This window comes from Xenopus laevis, chromosome 3L, assembly GCF_017654675.1.
Source record: "Xenopus laevis strain J_2021 chromosome 3L, Xenopus_laevis_v10.1, whole genome shotgun sequence".
In the NCBI taxonomy this organism is placed as follows: domain Eukaryota; kingdom Metazoa; phylum Chordata; class Amphibia; order Anura; family Pipidae; genus Xenopus; species Xenopus laevis.
In genome coordinates this window covers 136,467,749-136,485,648 of record NC_054375.1, presented here as the reverse complement: position 1 = coordinate 136,485,648, position 17,900 = coordinate 136,467,749, and the positions used below count along the sequence as shown (strand labels likewise).

The 17,900-nt window shown below is 42.4% G+C and overlaps 1 protein-coding gene across 1 annotated transcript; it reads left to right on the top strand.

The window, feature by feature from the left end:
• Positions 1 to 9,473: 9,473 nt before the first annotated feature.
• Positions 9,474 to 11,995, top strand: LOC121401257 (olfactory receptor 5V1-like). The gene is made up of 2 exons (XM_041585596.1): positions 9,474 to 9,496; positions 11,065 to 11,995. The coding sequence occupies exons 1-2, from the start codon at positions 9,474 to 9,476 to the stop codon at positions 11,993 to 11,995; spliced, it is 954 nt and encodes a 317-aa protein (XP_041441530.1).
• Positions 11,996 to 17,900: the final 5,905 nt, after the last annotated feature.

The window sequence follows — 17,900 nt, the reverse complement described above, 5'->3', positions numbered from 1 at the left end:
ATGCAAAAGAAAAAATCTTCAAATAAATATAAATTTACTGATGTAGACATTGAACTGCACAGGCTTTGTTATAACATGTACAACTCACACAGTTAATTCCTAGTCTGTACAAAGGGATAGTACACACCATGCAAAATACATATGTAGGACAGTGAATAATTGTTCACTACAAACCCCACCTCAAAAAGCATTATGCCTAGTGATGGGCGAATTTGTGCCGTTTCGCTTTGTGAACATCACAATGTTCTTTTGCACGAGAACATTTATATAAGACACCCTTAGTTCATAACAAAGTCAATACAGTCAAATAGTTCTACAGTATGTAGTGATAGGCGAATAAATTCCCCAGGCATGAATTCGCAAATTCTCTGCGAAAAACCCACCGCATTAAAAATTGACGTTCCTTAAAATTATTCGGATGCCCATTGACTGTAATGCATTTGGACAAAAAAGGCGCGCGTATAAAAATTGTAGCGGGCGTTAAAATTGACGCGCGTCAAAATAATTTTGACGCCCATTGACTTCAATTAGTTCTCAGAATTTTTTGTCGTTTTGTGAATATCGCTGTAAATATGTGAATTTTTCAGTGATGCATAAGCAGGGTCGGACTGGGCCGGCGGGAAAAAACCTAGTGGGCCCCAGGCTTTGTGGGCCCCGCCAGCCCAGACCAACTCCCTAGACTCACTCCCTAGATTAAAGGGATCCTGTCATGGGAAAACATGTTTTGTTCAAAACGCATCAGTTAATAGTGCTACTCCAGTAGAATTCTGCACTGAAATCCATTTCTCAAAAGAGCAAACAGATTTTTTCATATTTAATTTTAAAATCTGACATGGGGCTAGACATTTTGTCAATTTCCCAGCTGCCCCAAGTCATGTGACGTGTGCCTGCACTTTAGGAGAGAAATGCTTTCTGGCAGACTGCTGTGTTTCCTTCTCAATGTAACTGAATGTGTCTCAGTGGGAAATGGGTTTTTACTATTGAGTGTTGTTCTTAGATCTACCAGGCAGCTGTTATCTTGTGTTAGGGAGCTGCTATCTGGTTACCTTCCCATTGTTCATAAGTATTCTGTCCCTAGAATTATTCTGCCATTTACTCAAAAACAAAAACTGCATAAAATGTTACTTTTACATCAAAGTAATGAAAGCATGAGTCTACAAGATTTGGCTTGTGGTAGTTCTATTTATGCATGTTAAATGGGAGCATGTGTAAGTAGTAGCACTATGAATAGTGGCTTTGTGCATTAATGTTGCAGCCATGCTAGCTTTTTCCACTTCATTAAGAAGACTTCCAATCTCAATTTAAATGAGAATCTGTTGCAAATGTTTAATATTTTTTATTTTTTATTACCTAAGCAGTATGTGGGATATCTGAACAGTATCGTACAAACTAATTTTGTGTTTCACTTAAAGGGGTTGTTCAACTATAAATTAATTTTTAGTTGGCATGGCCAGTGCGTCATGTAACCACATGCGTATCTATACAGCTCCTGCTCCGGTGCCATACAAAGCTGGAAAAACAGCAGAAACTTCACGGCAACAACCGCTAACATGCCCAGAAGGAGAACCAAGCAGCAGCTCTTGCAACTTACCGCATTTTATGGGTCTCAGCTGAATGCGCCGCTCCTTGAGGATAGCCAAGATGGCGCCCAGTCTTCATCGGGTGCATCCTCACCAGCGCAACATGGAGCTGAAAGAGCGCAACAATCAGATAAGTATGAGGAGGGGACACAGGGCTTAACAGAGGCACATTTAAAAGTGCTGTTAAAAAAACTGAGAGAGGATATACAGTATGCTCAGACACAAAACGAACAGTGCAGGATTTAAAGACCGAGCTACAGGCCATAGCTGAGCACACAGACCGTGTTAAAACAAAAATGGCGGAACTGGTTGAGCTGCATAACACTATGGCAGACACAGTAAATACCCATGATGCTGAGATCGATAGGTTGCAAAGCAAGATAGCAGACATAGAGGATCAATCAAGAAGGAATAATGTGAGGCTTAGGGGGGAGATCCTGCAGGCTCAACTAGGCCAATATGCCCAAGAGCTTATATTAAAGGCCCTCCCAGAAACCCCCACGGATCATCTCATCAAAGATAGGATCCACAAGTTCCTAAGCCCAGAAATGCACCGAGTGGAGCACCTAGAGATGTGATCCTCAGAATCCACTTCTACCACATAAAAGAGGACCTTATGCTCTTTACCGGACAGCATAAAAATATCCCACAGCCTTAGTCTTTGTGGACCTATCAGCAGCAACTTTGGCTAAGAGGCGCGAACTTGCCGTGATAACTCAGGCCTTACACCAGAATGATATACATATACAGTACAAGTGGGGATATCCCCATTGAAGCTTGCACGTGGAAGAAGAGTGGAACAAAGCCAAGACCTAGGGAACCTTAACCTCTTACCACTACACTGATCTTTAGCCCTGGGTCACTCAACCAGATCAATGTTTCTAGGCACCGGAACAGGGACAACTAAGATCTTAACAACAGATCTAAACAAACCCCGCATTTTTTTTTCCTACTGCTAAACTGTCTGCCCGAACAAGGCATGTATGAAAAAGACACTTTATAGAAACATATAATGAGGAGAATATAAGAAGCGGAGCTCACCCGTTCATCGTCTTCGAAGCACGTCTTCCCTCCAGCGGCATCCCGTGAGAACTCCACAGGCGCATACACTCCCAACTCTACACAGGACACAATACGTTCAGCACTGTAGGTGCTCAGCCGGATAAAGTAGGAGGCATATATTGCTTCATCAAATATGGCTTTATTATAGCAAACAACATGACAAACGGTGGCATACAAAAATGCAGATCAGCCTACGCGTTTCTTGCCCAGAGCTACCGGCACTTCATCAGAGCTCAGTTCAAACTCCCTGCATTACTAATTACCGTTATTATGGCCCTCTACTCTGACTTGATAGCCCAAGTAAATGGCTTCCTGTCAAACCCCTTCTCTCTATCGAATGGAACCAGGCAAGGGTGCCTGCTCTCGCCTCTTATCTACATTTTGAGTATTGAACCACTAGCTTATGCTATTAGGAGCTCACAACAGATTAGAGGCATAACAATAGGCCCATGAGAGCATAAAATACTATTGTTTGCTGATGATATTGCACTGACAATAACTAACCCTGACGTTGCTTTACAGGAGATGTTTGAACTGATCTGACACTTTGTCACTTGTCTGGCAAATTGTCATATTATAAACTTAATATTACCAAAACTCAAGCAATGCCGATCTGTATGCCAATATCGGACATCAATATGCTAAAAAAGAAATATGACCTGGACTGGCAGACCACAGCAATTAGTTATCTGGGAACCAAAATAACAGCAGACCCGAGAAATCTTTACCAACAGAACTATGCTGCAATACTTAAAGACACCCAAACAACTCTACAAACATGGAAAACTCATACGTATCCTGGTTAGGTAGGATTATTGCTGTGAAAATGCTAATTTTACCAAAAGTTCTATACAAATTTAGGGCTTTACCCATTCCACTAGACAACTCCTTCTTCCAGCAACTCCAAAGATTAACGCTAGTGTTTATATAGAACCATAAGAAACCAAGAATCGCACAGGACATTATGCAAAAAAGCTGGACTGGCATGCCCGACTCTACAACTGTACTATAAAGCTACTATCTTAGATAGAAGGCACAGGTTATACATATTGCATTGCAGATACTTTATCATTCCAGTCCATGTAATAATTCGAACCCACAGTCCTCTTTTATATGCACTTAGGAGGGTAAAGGGAATTGGAATGAACCTACCAACGAGTAGGTATTAACTGGAAAATTATCAGTTTGTTGGAATTAACTCCAACTGAAGTAAATAAAGAAGAATCCTTCCCTGGACAAAGTCAGTCACTGTGAGGGGACAGGCAATAGACAGTTCCAATGAACTGAAACTTCACTCCCAGTGGAGTAGGATCAAAAAGAAAACAATTACTTCAAATCATATGAAGGAAACGGGCCTTGGTGTCCTTATATGGTATATAATATTGGGGATGGGGTTTCTCCACCCATTCTTCATCACCATCGTAAACATCCAGGGAGAAATACTTAGTGGGATTGTATTTCCCGCAGCTTTTCACAGCATTCTTTAATATGGTGCGCCCATACCACCACTCCTTCTCAATGGACCTCAGGTACTCCCAATCCTGCTGCCGCTTCACCGCATCTGGTTTGGTAAGGCAACTATGGTGCATCTTTTCCTTTCGCAGGATCTCATCAATGAGCCAATCCTCATAAGATGCTGCCACTTTCTCGTAGACCCACAATGGAGCATAGGGCATAAAATAACCCCAGGTTCTGTCAACTGTAAAGTTGATCACTCTCTGCACCCTGGAGACTGATCTGAAGACATTTGGATCTGCTCGTCCAGGCAGAACCCAGAAATTCTTTTCCTCCTCTGGGCCTATCTTAGGAGGTGCCTTGAAGCTGCTAGGCATTGTCATGATAGGAGCAGGTTCTTCTTCCGGCTCTATGGGCTTTTCCTCATACTCCTCCCATCCTGGAACCTTCTCTGAACCAGGGCTCTCTTTGGGTTTCGGAATATTAGCCACCAAGCCTTTTTCTCCAAATAGAGAGATCTTTCCCCAGGTATGGTGGTATAACTCAGACAAGTGAGTGCTCTCCCCTGGCTCACTAGGGGTTAAGTGCACTCCCACCTTGGGGTGCACAGACCTCACTGGTTCACTCACCGCTGTCCTCCGACACTCACACCGAATCTGCTCGGCACTCTCGGACACTGACTTCCAATCTTCCTCATCACTCATGAGAGGGGTCAGCTCCTTTTCTATCAGGTCCTCCGTGAGTGGTGGATCTCTGAAGGTTGGAGTCACCGGCACAACAGGTCCTAATCGACCAAATGAAAGCTTGCCCCATACTATTTCAGAGTCTTTCATGGGGACTAAAGAAGGCTCAGGAAGAACAGTATAAATGCTCACTGTTAAATCTCCAGATGCGCTAACGTCATTAACCAACACTTTGCGGGGTGTTGGATCGGCTTTGTAACTGTCTGTTTTTACAGCATTCAAATCTGCGACTACTATCTCCTTCACCGAAGCAGACAAAGGGTCACTTACCCCCACAGGGATGGCTGCCTCCTCTGAGACTACAACTCTCGTAGGTGCCCGACATTTCTCACCAGCATCGAAAGTTCCGTGAGCTGCTGACACTTTCTTGGGCAACAGGTTTTCCTCATCCGAGGTAACTGGAGCTGAATCATCATGGGGAATTGCCTCTGCATTCACCCCCAACTCCTGCAGCACTCTGTCCATAGACTCCCCTTTGCTTAGTAGCGGGAGTATTTGACACGCAGGGGCAACAACAGCTTGTTGGGCTCCACCGTCTCCGTCTGGAGGAATCGGTACAGCCACCATCATATGGTTTTCTTGGGAATGCACTAACCCCTCCTCTCCGATTTCCACTAGAGGAATGGCATCCAATAATGACACTAACACATCAGCGTCACAACACTCAATCGCCAACTTGGGCGGTAGCAAGTTCATCACAGCAACGGTGGGGGATGATATATCACCCTCGGGTGTGATATCAATAGGCAGGGGAACCTCTTTGATTTCTGCCGGGCTTTCACTGTGTGGGACAATCAGGACACTCTCGGGTGCGGGGGTCGCAGCCGCTGACACCCCCGGGGTACTCTCTATCTCATGGTACACTAGTGCCCGGGTTCCACTCACCACACCTTCCACGGTTTCTCGCTCCAAGGGAAGCTGGTCTGCACGGTGGAAAGGTCCCATCCATAGTTGCACTCCACATTGTGAACATTCTTGCTCAGGGTTCTCCAAAGCGTCTGGTGTCTCCATATCACACCGCCCCCAAAACGGAATCATCGGACCCCGCGTACTGGAAAAAAAAGTCCCTTTCCAGACATAATGCTTCTCTGGCTCGGCAAGAACAGGCAAACCAATTGCATCCTCCATCGCTTTTAACATGACAGGCTCTGCAGCCAACTCCGCCATCTTCTCCGGAGACACGTCCATCTTCAACGTAGTCGCCACTACCCTCAAAATGGCGGACGTGATCTCACTCAGGTCAGGGCGTTCCTTTGCGGCTCTCGCGGTATCTTTGTGTGCAGGTTTTGCACCAACAGCGACTTCTCTGGACACTCCCCCTGGTGGAACACTTTCAGCGGGGAAATGTTCATGCAATGTATTAACACAGATAGCCTCCATCCCAGAGCGATTTAGCACATTCAGTGTACACAACTCAGTCTCTGTTGGAGGTAGATTCTCCACACGACCCTCATCTCTCTTGTCAGCTAAGGAGGAGGGAATCACAGTAACAGGAATGATCTCCTCGTGTAATAATTCTACCGGGCCCTCTGGCTCACATGGTAGCTCCGCAACGGGGACCCCAGATTCTTTCAGGCAGTCCTTGCGGTTTAGGTAATCTATTAACCCTGTACTGGCCAATTCTGGAGTACAGGCAATCACCACTTCAGCGCTCTCTTCCTTCACAGGGGGCTGAACTGGCAGTTTAGCATAAACACATGCACACCCCTCTATCATCCCCACAGGGTAGATCCTAGGTGGTCCCTCATCATCATCGGGGAGGTCATTATCCACCTGCCATAGTAACCGGACACAGTCCCGAACTTCAGACTGAGCTTGAGCTATGAAACTGTATTCGTCAAACCTTGGAAACAGACTTAAGGGGCAAGCGGCCAAATATCTTGGGGCGCTTGGGTGAACCTCATCTAGGACCATGGCTCGCCTGGGATCAACACCCTCCGTCACGGCCCATTTATACACTTCCTCAGAAGTTATCACACCGGGGAGGGTTGAAAAAGGTTGGCTGACGACTTCACTATCAGCGGCCTGACATTTGTCCGCTATGGTTGAAAACATTCCTTGCTTAGGATAGATGAGAGGGCAACCCTCGGGTGGCAGACCCCAGGGATGAAATCTACATGGTCTGGGGCGGTCGCTGAACTCACAGGACACCCTATAAAGCATACTATAATATCCTTTCACTCTGGAAGGTTTTCTTGCAACTTGTAGAAAATCATTTCCTAGGCCAAATGCTAACCGTAGGTTAACATACATTGCGTTGTGCCCTATAGGGACCCAGTCCACAACCACAGCCTGAGAAGGGTCAATCTGTTCCCTTATGGCCCATTCCAAAACTTCCTCAGGGGTCATCGGAAGATGCAACAACGCAGGATCAACGCTGGGCACTTCTTCCCATACTTTGTCATCTTGTCGGGTTGGTCCCCATTCGACCATTGGGTTACTAAAAACAATAGGGCATCCCTGTCGTCGAACTCTTACTGGGCAAACAACAGCAGTGCCTGTGAATTCCGGTATCTCTATGGAGGACTTATAGTATAGTACAGAGTAACCGGGGGTTCTAAATCAAACAATCTACACCCCATTAACTCAGAGTAGCGGTGCAACTCTTCAGTCACCCCGTGGTGATCATAATCCTCAGGCACCATATCCACTGCTAATGCTCGCTTTGGATCGATGCCTTGGGCAGCAGCACAGGCTGACACATGCTGATACTGTATTATAGTCATTTTCAATATCACTGCTCAATTACTCTTTGTGCCAGAATACTTTAGGCGGGAGGAAAGAACCACAGAATTCTCCCACTGATAGTCTGGCCTTTTTCCTATTGAGTCCGCACCTGCAGCACCTGTCACACTAGGCTGCAGTGCGGTGTTACAGTTTAAACCCCTCGAGCCCCACGTACTGGGCGCCAAAATGTAGCGCTATAGTAAATTGTGTGTTATTTACACCATTATTGAGCTCCACTCCCACTAAATGTGCTCCGGCTGAGACCTGTAATCTTAGGGAGTGAGCCCTCGCAACGGTGTGGAGGCAGGGTGTAGAGCAACTGTAACTGGATTCAGGGTATAATAATTGGGCGCCAGTGGTTCTTATAACTTAAACATGAACTGGTTTATTGAACAAACACAATCCTCAGTGGAGTATACAATAGAGCATGACAGGATTTAGCATCACATTGAATAGGCAATACTCAAAGCACCATATGGTTAGTATTAGTCCCCAAAGGCAAGAGGACAAGCTCAGCAGCAATAAAGGTACACCCAGCTTTCAGCCTTTTCCCTAAGTGGAACCTGAGGGGAATCTTATCTACCCTGCTCCTATACACTTAGTCCCTACTTCTGGGCTATTGATACTCGGGATCTTAATCCCTCTGACTCTCCTCGTTGGAGCCTGGAGCTGCTCAGCTAAATAACCTGTCTGTCTGTCACTCCTAGAGTGACCTATAATGGTGAGAAGCCTATTCTTACTAGACCTGACCTGTCTAGGTTCCACAGAGCTCTGCCTGCCTGTTCAGGTCAGAGCCAGCACAAGATGGCCGACTGAAAGCATGGCTTCAGAGCCTTTTATATCCCAGCACAGTGCCATCTGCTGGTCACTGTTAGAAGTAGCAGGGGCCTAGCTTAGAGCAGAAAGAGCCAACAGTACCCCCTCCAAACTGTATTTTAGGACCCATTTAGGTGTCCATAACATTGAGGGACTGCCTGCACAAAATACTAGGGGTGGCTATTTTACACATCCCTACAGTGGTTTAAGAGTAAGTGAATTTACTCATGGTTTCAAAAACCTCTAAATTCACTAAAATGAGACTGTTGATAAATAGGCCTCTGCCTCTTTCATAAAGTATCTGGTTAATTATAATAACATATGAAAGGTAATGATTCAAACAGATGCAGTAATACTTGGATATTAATAGACATACCTGCGTATATGTGTTGAAGGTTGCAGTCATAATATTGCCTTAAAATGCAGCTTCTGGCCATAGCTAATATAAAGCTAAGAACAGCTAAAGTGCTTATAGGGCCTAAATCAATTTAGAGGTCCTAATAGTGGGCCGATTGATGCACAAATGTAATATTTTAGATCAAATCATGATTTGCAAGGTTTGGGAGATGAGGGGGTCTACGGGTATTTTACTGAAGGGGCAATAATTTCTAGTTTCACCAGCTGTAACGAATTTTTAAAAGTTTGCTTTTCATAGGAAATGTGTACAGATTTGAAGCCTATTATTGAGAAAACCCATAAGAAATATAACTTAAATAATTAATCCCATGAGAAAAAGGCCTATGGGAAGTGTAGTAATTTACTTTCTTCATTCAAACGTTCCTATAAATAGGACTAAGCTTTCTAAAGTACAGGCAGAATCACTTTTGTATCTGAATACTAACCCAGGCATAAGTTTTTTGCAGGTTAATAATAAAGGGCAAAATAATGAAAAATGAATGCAAATAGTACCTTCATATTACAGGTATTAATGTGTAATATTATTTCTTAAACCTACCTATCTGATTTTGAATTTTCTAAAAAATGTGATGACATGTAAAATAAGCACTGGACATGAAACACTTCAGGCATCACTGAGAGTGAGGAATGTAGCTCAAATCACAATGTTTACAAACGATTAATAAGGTGCGAGATGCTACTACGGATGATGACAAGGTAAATAAATTATGGTAAGAATGCCAGCAATATTCTTGCTTCTTGGCCTGCCCCATGTAAAAAAGTTGGGTTAGTACCCTAGCAATAAATAAGGGAGGCCACATCAGTTTAATGCTGAACAAGACATTTAGGGGGTTATTTATTATAAGTCCGATTTTAGTAAGTAACCGCATTAATAATCAAATTGTTTGTGGCCTTCAGAACCTTGAGGCCAAAAGTCCTGATAAGATGCTATGTCCATTGTATAATGTCTCAAAAACATAAAAGTAGATGACCAAGTTGCAGCATTGCAAATAGAATCTGGAGCCTCTTGTGCCTCAGCTGGCCAGGATACGGCTATCACTCATGTGAAATGCTCCCTCTTCATTTTAAAGGGCATGTAAAGTCTAAAACAGAATACGACTAGAAATGCTGTATTTTGTATACTAAATATAAACATGAACTTATTGCACCACAAACAAATAATTTATGCTTTCAAAGTTGGCCACAGGGGGTCACCATCTTGTAACTTTGGTAAACATCTTTGCAAGACTAAGACTGTGCACATGCTCAGTGTAGTCTGGGCTGCTTAGGGACCGTCATAAACAAAGCTGCTTGAAGGGCTCCCCCTGTTGTTCATAAATATGATTGTTTCCCTGCTCAGCAGTTTGGAATCTGACAATTCCTATCCACAGCAGTAAATGAAGGGAGAATTTCACTGCATACAGTCGAGTTTCTTATAAAAACGGTACACAATTTTTAATTAAAGTATATTGGAGATAGTTTTCTTTTTCATTAAAGAAAGTAAAAATGGGATTTTATTTTTTTGCCTTTGCATGCCCTTTAAGTAATGGTTGATGCTGCTTCCTGTAGGCTGTTGTGATAGAGGTCATGATACAGACCAGGCGGTGGCTCCAGGTTCCCTCAGCATCATGTGTCCATTGCCACAGTTGAGCTGTGCAGAAAGAATAGGATGTACAAATAATTTGCACAGCAAACACCGGAAAGTATGGCAGGCACACTTTCACTAATCTTGATGAATTGCCACAATAGAGGTAAGTGCAGCAGTACAGGAATGATCCCCATTGCACCAGCAATGATGCTAGCACTAAAACTCTGAATTGTGAGAAAAAAAACATGGTGATTGCACTTGAAATTGCATTTTGCTCACTGTGGTAAGTGAATGTGTCCTACTGTCAGTAGAATTGACTTTTATCATGTGGTTGGAAGTGATGGGCGAATTTATTTGCCAGGTGCGAATTCTGGACGAATTTGCGCGAAAATTCGCGGCAAAAATTCGTCGGCGTCAAAAAAAATTTTTTCAGAAAAAACGGGCGCCGGCGTCAAAAACGAGACACCGGTGCCGTTTCGCAAATGTTACGCTGTTTTGCGAATTTCGCGCGAAATTCGCAAATTTTTCAGCGAAACGCCGCGAATTCGCCCATCACTAGTGGTTGGCATAACTTCCTTCTTTAAGTGATTGCTGTGGGGAACCACCCAAGTGTGTATGATGCTACAAGGGGATGGCCAGGAAATAGTAATATGTTGTCTTTTTCATAGAATAACACATGTTTTCTATTTTCCAACAGGAAAAAACAGATGGAACACCTAATAAATTCAACATATTTATACTTTTTAGCATTTTCAAGTTATGGAGAAAAACAGCCACTTATTTCCACTGTCTTTTTCTTGATTTATGTGATTGGAGTATTGGGGAATCTGATTATAATAAATGTTATTTATTTGGATAGTCATTTACACACCCCTATGTACTTCTTTCTTTGCACCCTGGCCTGTGTAGATATCTGTTACCCTACTGTCACTCTCCCTAAACTGATAGACATTTTGCTTTCAGGAAATAACTCAATAACCTTCATACAATGTTTTATTCAAATGTACTTTTTTGTGGCCTTTGTTGGAGTAGAAGTATCTTTATTATCTTCTATGGCATATGATCGTTATGTTGCTATTTGCAAGCCTTTAACATATCACCTCATTATGAACAGGAGAGCATGTGTACTGCTGATTATAGGGACCTGGATTTCTGGCTCTACTAACTCAGCATTATTTACAAGTCTGGTTTCAAAGTTGTCAATTTGTGGTTCCAATAGGATCAAACAGTTTTTCTGTGACAGTAAGGCTGTGGCAGACATCTCCTGCCATGTAACTACATTTTACATTATCATTTATGTGGAAACATTTTTATTAGGACTTGTGACATTTTCTCTAAACGTAATTTCATATATAAATATAATAAGAACCATACTAAATATTAAATCCAAACATGGCAGACAAAAGGCTTTCTCTACTTGCACTTCCCACTTTACTGTTCTGATCATTTTCTATGGGAGTGGATTGTGGACTTACTTGAGGCCGCCTTCAGAATCAGAGAATTTGGACCCAGTGTTCTCTATATTTTATGTTGCAGTGACTCCCATGTTAAACCCCCTCATATATAGTCTAAGGAATAAAGAAGTAAAGGATGCCCTGATAAGAAGTTTGAGGAAGAATTCTGCATAATTTCAGTTCAGTGTTTCAACAGCAGGGGCCTGTTTATTATTCTGGATACAGGTTTGGGACTTGGGGTTTCCTGGATAATGGATGCTTCCTTAATTTTGATCTTAATATCTTATGTCTGATAGAAAATCATGTAAACATTTAGGGGCCGATTCATCAAGGGTCGAATATCGAGGGTTAATTAACCCTCGATATTCGACTAGGAACTAAAATCCTTCGACTTCGAATATCGAAGTCGAAGGATTTAGCGCAGATAGTACGATCGTACGATCGAAGGATTATACCTTCGATCGAACGATTAAATCCTTCGATCGAACGATTAAATCCTTCGAATCGAACGATTCGAAGGATTTAAATCCAACGATCGAAGGAATATCCTTCGATCAAAAAAACTTAGGAAAGCCTATGGGGACCTTCCCCATAGGCTAACATTGACTTCGGTAGCTTTTAGCTGCTGAACTAGGGGCTCGAATTTTTTTTTAAAGAGACAGTACTTCGACTATCGAATGGTCGAATAGTCGAACGATTTTTACTTCGAATCCTTCGATAGGCGTAGTCGAAGGTCGAAGTAGCCCATTCGATGGTCGAAGTAGCCCAAAAAAACTTCGAAATTCGAAGCTTTTTACCTTCGAATCCTTCACTCGAAGTTAATGAATCGGCCCCTAAATAAACCCAAACGGGCTGGTTTTGCTTCCAATAAGGATTAATTATATCTTAGGTTGGATCAAGTACAAGGTACTGTTGGAAAAAGCAAAATTATTTTTAAAAAATTGGATTATTTGGATAAAATATGGAAGAAAACCTGTATAATTATTTATGCTAGAAAAACAGCGTTAAGAACATTAAAAATTAATGTAAATCAATAAGGAAAATTAAATGACAAATGTATTGTCTTGTGGATCGCATTCAATTTAGGAGGCAGTGTTCAATAAATATTAAAATTATATATAATATAATGATGTTCTGCCTCCATTTTACTGTTACATTTCAAAAAGCCTGTTTCACAGTTTAACCATGACATTTACAAATGAACAAACTGACACCAAGGGACAGATTTATCAAATTTGGATTCATTCCAATTGGGTTTTTAGAAGTGTATTTATCAAATGGTGAACTGTAAGGGGCAGATTCATTAAGGTTCAAATGGTAAATCGAATTAGAATTTTTTCAAAAATTTTTGGTCAAGACTCACAAATTCGAATTTAAAAGCAACTCAAATTTGAAGTCGAATGTGAGATTTATCACACCTCAACCCTGGAAATAGTTCGAGTTTTTACAATCTTCCATGAACTCGAAATTCGACCCTTGATAAATCTGCCCCTATGGTTCTCCTATCCCACATTACAGGGCACATTTACTTAGCTCGAGTGAAGGAATAGAATAAAAAATACTTCGAATTTTTTTGGCTACTTCGACTTCGATTCCATACCTGTACTCAGAATAGCACTACTGCCTAAAATATTATCTATACTACAAATCTGGGTAACCAAGATTTTTTTTTTTTTTTTTTGTTTTCAATAATTTTATTGAGTTTTCCATAAACACAATAGAATATATTACGCAGATTGAGTATGTCAAGATAACAAAAGAAAAGAATATACAATGCTGTACAACATGCCAAAGATACAAACACATATCTATAAATTTATACTCAAAAGCACACATTCCAAAGGAAAATAATTAACATAGTAAATAAAATAATGAAGTAAAGAAACAATAATAAACCAAACTTCACTCAGTGGATTTACTAATTAATGTAAAAAGAATTATCAACAAAAATGGCAGTATCAAGTATCCAAAATATGCATGAACTGATAAAGCCACCTTACATTTCAATATATTTAGATTTGTAATAGTTCTAAGACTTTAGTTTTTTGACCAGGATCGATTAGTTTGAAAAAAAGAGACCAGTCATCCATGAATTTGCGCTTTAAATGTGGTTCAGCTGTTTTTGCCCATATAGCTTCTTGCCAACACAAATTATTTATCTGTGATAAAATATCTTTCATGGAGGGGGGAGATTCTAAAAGCCAATATAAGAATAAAGTTTTTTTCGTAGCAGCAACAAAACGAAGGATTAAGTTGGCTAACATTTTAACATTGGCATTGCATTGATTTATCTTAGAGAAAGAAGGTGAGCCAATATTTAAGAGGACATAAGCTGGAGAGAAATTAAAGCATATTTTCAACTTTGAACTAATGAAGTCTTTTAGTCTTTGCCAGACCAACTTAATCCGTGGACAACCCCAAAAGTAATGGAACAGGTCTACATTCTCATGCTTACATTTTGGGCAAAATGAGACATGACCCAATCCCTTACTTTTGCGAAAAAGCTTCCCGTATCCCAGGTGGATCAGTTTGAAATGCTGGACTCTCCAGTCCTCTGAGGTAAAATACTTGTTAAATTTTGTAATAGAAGAGGACAATTGGGAAGGGGTAATTTCACAATGCAAATAATTTGTCCATTTTAAAGCTGCATCTTTAAGAGGGTGCATTATTCTAAAAGGAGGACACCAAAGTTTCCATGTTATATAATCTATATTTAAGATCCCCCAGTTATCTTCTATTTTAGCTAGCTCCTCAGCTAACCAACGTTTCTGAATAGCATAGAGGTTTTTGTTGGCAACTGAAAGAAAAGCGCTTTTTACAATAATATAGAGAAAGTGATCTCCTATCTTCAAACCAAGTTGTCTTTTTAAAACTGCCCAATAGGGATGTAGCGAACGTCGGAAAAAAAGTTCGCGAACATATTCGCGAACTTGCGCAAAAACGCGAGCGGTTCGCGAACGGTTCGCGAACCCCATAGACTTCAATGGGAAGGCGAACTTTAACATCTAAAAAAAAAATTTCTGGCCAGAAAAATGATTTTAAAGTTGTTTAAAGGGTGCAACGACCTGGACAGTGGCATGCCAGAGGGGGATCAAGGGCAAAAATGTATCTGAAAATCTGCCTGTGTGTGCTTGGAAGAGATAGTGTAGGGGGAGAGCTGTTAGTGATTTCAGGGACAGATGATAGTAAGTTTGCTGGCTAGTAATCTGCTTGATACTGCTCTGTATTGGAGGGACAGAAGTCTGCAGGGTTTGAGGGACATTTTAGCTTAGGTAGCTTTGCTGGCTAGTAATCTACTGTTCTCTTTAAAACAACTGCCATAACGTTGACCTTGTAGCATTGTTTGCCCAGTTTTTTGGACGCAGCCACTGAAGCACAGTTGCCAGAAAAATATGCCATATAAATGCTGAAAATAGTCATTTTTCGCCATACGTTGACCTTGTAGACATTGTTTGCCCAGTTTTTTTTGGTTGCAGCCAACTGAAGCACAGTTGCCAGAAAAAATATGCCATATAAATGCTGAAAATAGTCATTTTTCGCCATACGTTGTCCTTGTAGACATTGTTTGCCCAGTTTTTTTGGTTGGCAAAGGCTCAATCATTGAAGGCTGCAGTTGTACCTAACCAAACAGAGCAGATTCAGAGCAATTTTATTCCAATATCAGTATGGTAAAATACGATGAAAATAAGCATTTTTGCGACACTCAATATATATTAAATTGCTTATGCAATGTTGATTGCAAGCTAATTCTCACCGTTCGGGGCTATTGATGTACCGTGATGTGTTTGAGTTTTTTTTGCCCGAGCCACTGAAGCACAGAGGCCGAGAAAAATAATGCCATATAAATGCTGAAAATAGCATTTTTTTGGTTCGCAGCCACTGAAGCAAGACAGTTCCAGAAAAATCTCATGCCATATCAAATGCTGAAAATGGCATTTTTTGGTTACTGAAGGCAGCAGAAGGCCTAAACAATTATCATATAATTATGCATTTTTTTGGTTGCAGCACTGAAAATTATGCCATATAAAATGCTGAAAATATGCATTTTTGGTTGCCAGCCACTGAAGCACAGAGGCCAGAAAAATTATGCCATATAAATGCTGAAAATATAAATTTTTTTGGTTGCAGCCACTGAAGCACAGAGGCCAGAAAAATTATGCCATATAAATGCTGAAAATATGCATTTTTTTGGTTGCAGCCACTGAAGCACAGAGGCCAGAAAATTATGCCATATAAATGCAGAAAATATGCATTTTTTGACGCAGCCACTGAAGCACAGTTGCCAGAAAAAATATGCCATATAAATGCTGAAAATAGTCATTTTTTGCCATACGTTGACCTTGTAGAAATTGTTTGCCCAGTTTTTTTGGTTGCAGCCACTGAAGCACAGAGGCCAGAAAAAATTAAACCAGTAGGGTTTGCACCCTAGTTTGTAACGGTGGCGGAGGGAGGAGGAGGACGCTAAAGGACAGCTGTGTGTGGAGTCATGAGGCTTGAAGAGAAGGACAGCTGCATAGAAGTCAGAACAAGTCTTCCGGCGTGCAGTAACCCTCCGAGATCCACCCCTCATTCATTTTAATAAAGGTCAGGTAATCGACACTTTTGTGACCTAGGCGAGTTCTCTTCTCAGTTACAATCCCTCCTGCTGCACTGAAGGTCCTTTCTGAGAGCACACTTGAGGCTGGGCAAGACAAGAGGTTCATGGCAAATTGTGACAGCTCTGGCCACAGATCAAGCCTGCGCACCCAGTAGTCCAGGGGTTCATCGCTCCTCAGAGTGTCGATATCTGCAGTTAATGCCAGGTAGTCCGCTACCTGCCGGTCGAGGCGTTCTTTGAGGGTGGATCCAGAAGGGTTGTGGCGCTGCCTTGGACAGAAAAACATTTGCATGTCTGACGTTACAGACTGGCCAAAGGGCTTTGTCCTTGCAGGTGTGCTCGTGGCAGGATTACTGGCACCTCTGCCCCTGGAATGTTGATGAGTTCCTGAAGTGACATCACCCTTAAAAGCATTGTACAACATGTTTTGCAGGCTGGTTTGTAAATGCCGCATCTTTTCGGACTTGTGGTATGTTGGTAACATTTCTGACACTTTATGCTTGTACCGAGGGTCTAGTAGCGTTGCGACCCAGTACAGGTCCTTCTCCTTAAGCCTCTTGATACGGGGGTCCTTCAACAGGCATGACAGCATGAAAGACCCCATTCTCACAAGGTTGGATGCAGAGCTATCCATCTCCGCTTCCTCATTATCAAGGACTGCATCATCCACGGTCTCCTCCCCCCAGCCACGTACAAGACCAGGGGTCCCCAAAAGGTCACCACTAGCCCCCTGGGAAGCCTGCTCCTGTTGGTCCTCCTCCTCCTCCTCCACAAAGCCACCTTCCTCCTCTGACTCCACTTCTGGCACCTCTCCCTGCGTTGCAGCAGGTGCCTGGGTTCGTTCTGGTGATTCCGACCAGAAATCGTGCGCTTCCAGCTCCTCGTCACGCTGGTCTACAGCCTCATCTGTCACTCGTCGCACGGCACGCTCCAGGAATAAAGCGAAGGGTATTAGGTCGCTGATGGTGCCTTCGGTGCGACTGACCATATTTGTCACCTCTTCAAAAGGTCGCATGAGCCTGCAGGCATTGCGCATAAGCACCCAGTAACGGGGGAAAAAAATCCCCAGCTGTGCAGATCCAGTCCTACCACCCAGTTCAAAAAGGTACTCGTTGACGGCCCTTTGTTGTTGCAGCAGACGTTCCAACATAAGGAGCGTTGAATTCCAGCGAGTCTGGCTGTCAGAAATCAAACGCCTGACTGGCATGTTGTAGCGCTGCTGAATGTCAGCAAGGCGTGCCATGGCTGTGTAGGAACGTCTGAAATGGGCCGACACCTTTCTGGACTGGGTGAGAACGTCCTGGAATCCTGGGTACTTGGAGACAAAACGTTGGACTATTAAATTTAACACATGTGCCATGCAGGGCACATGTGTTAAATTGCCTAGTCTCAACGCTGCCAACAGATTGCTTCCATTGTCACACACCACTTTTCCGATCTGCAGTTGGTGTGGGGTCAGCCACCGATCGGCCTGTGACTGCA

What these genes read in the sequence shown, in the direction of transcription:
- LOC121401257 (XM_041585596.1), top strand. Translation starts at nt 9,474, where the DNA reads ATGCTACTACGGATGATGACAAG. An exon ending in CTACTACGGATGATGACAAG is followed by an intron (nt 9,497 to 11,064) that starts GTAAATAAATTA and finishes ATTTTCCAACAG; the next exon opens with GAAAAAACAGATGGAACACC.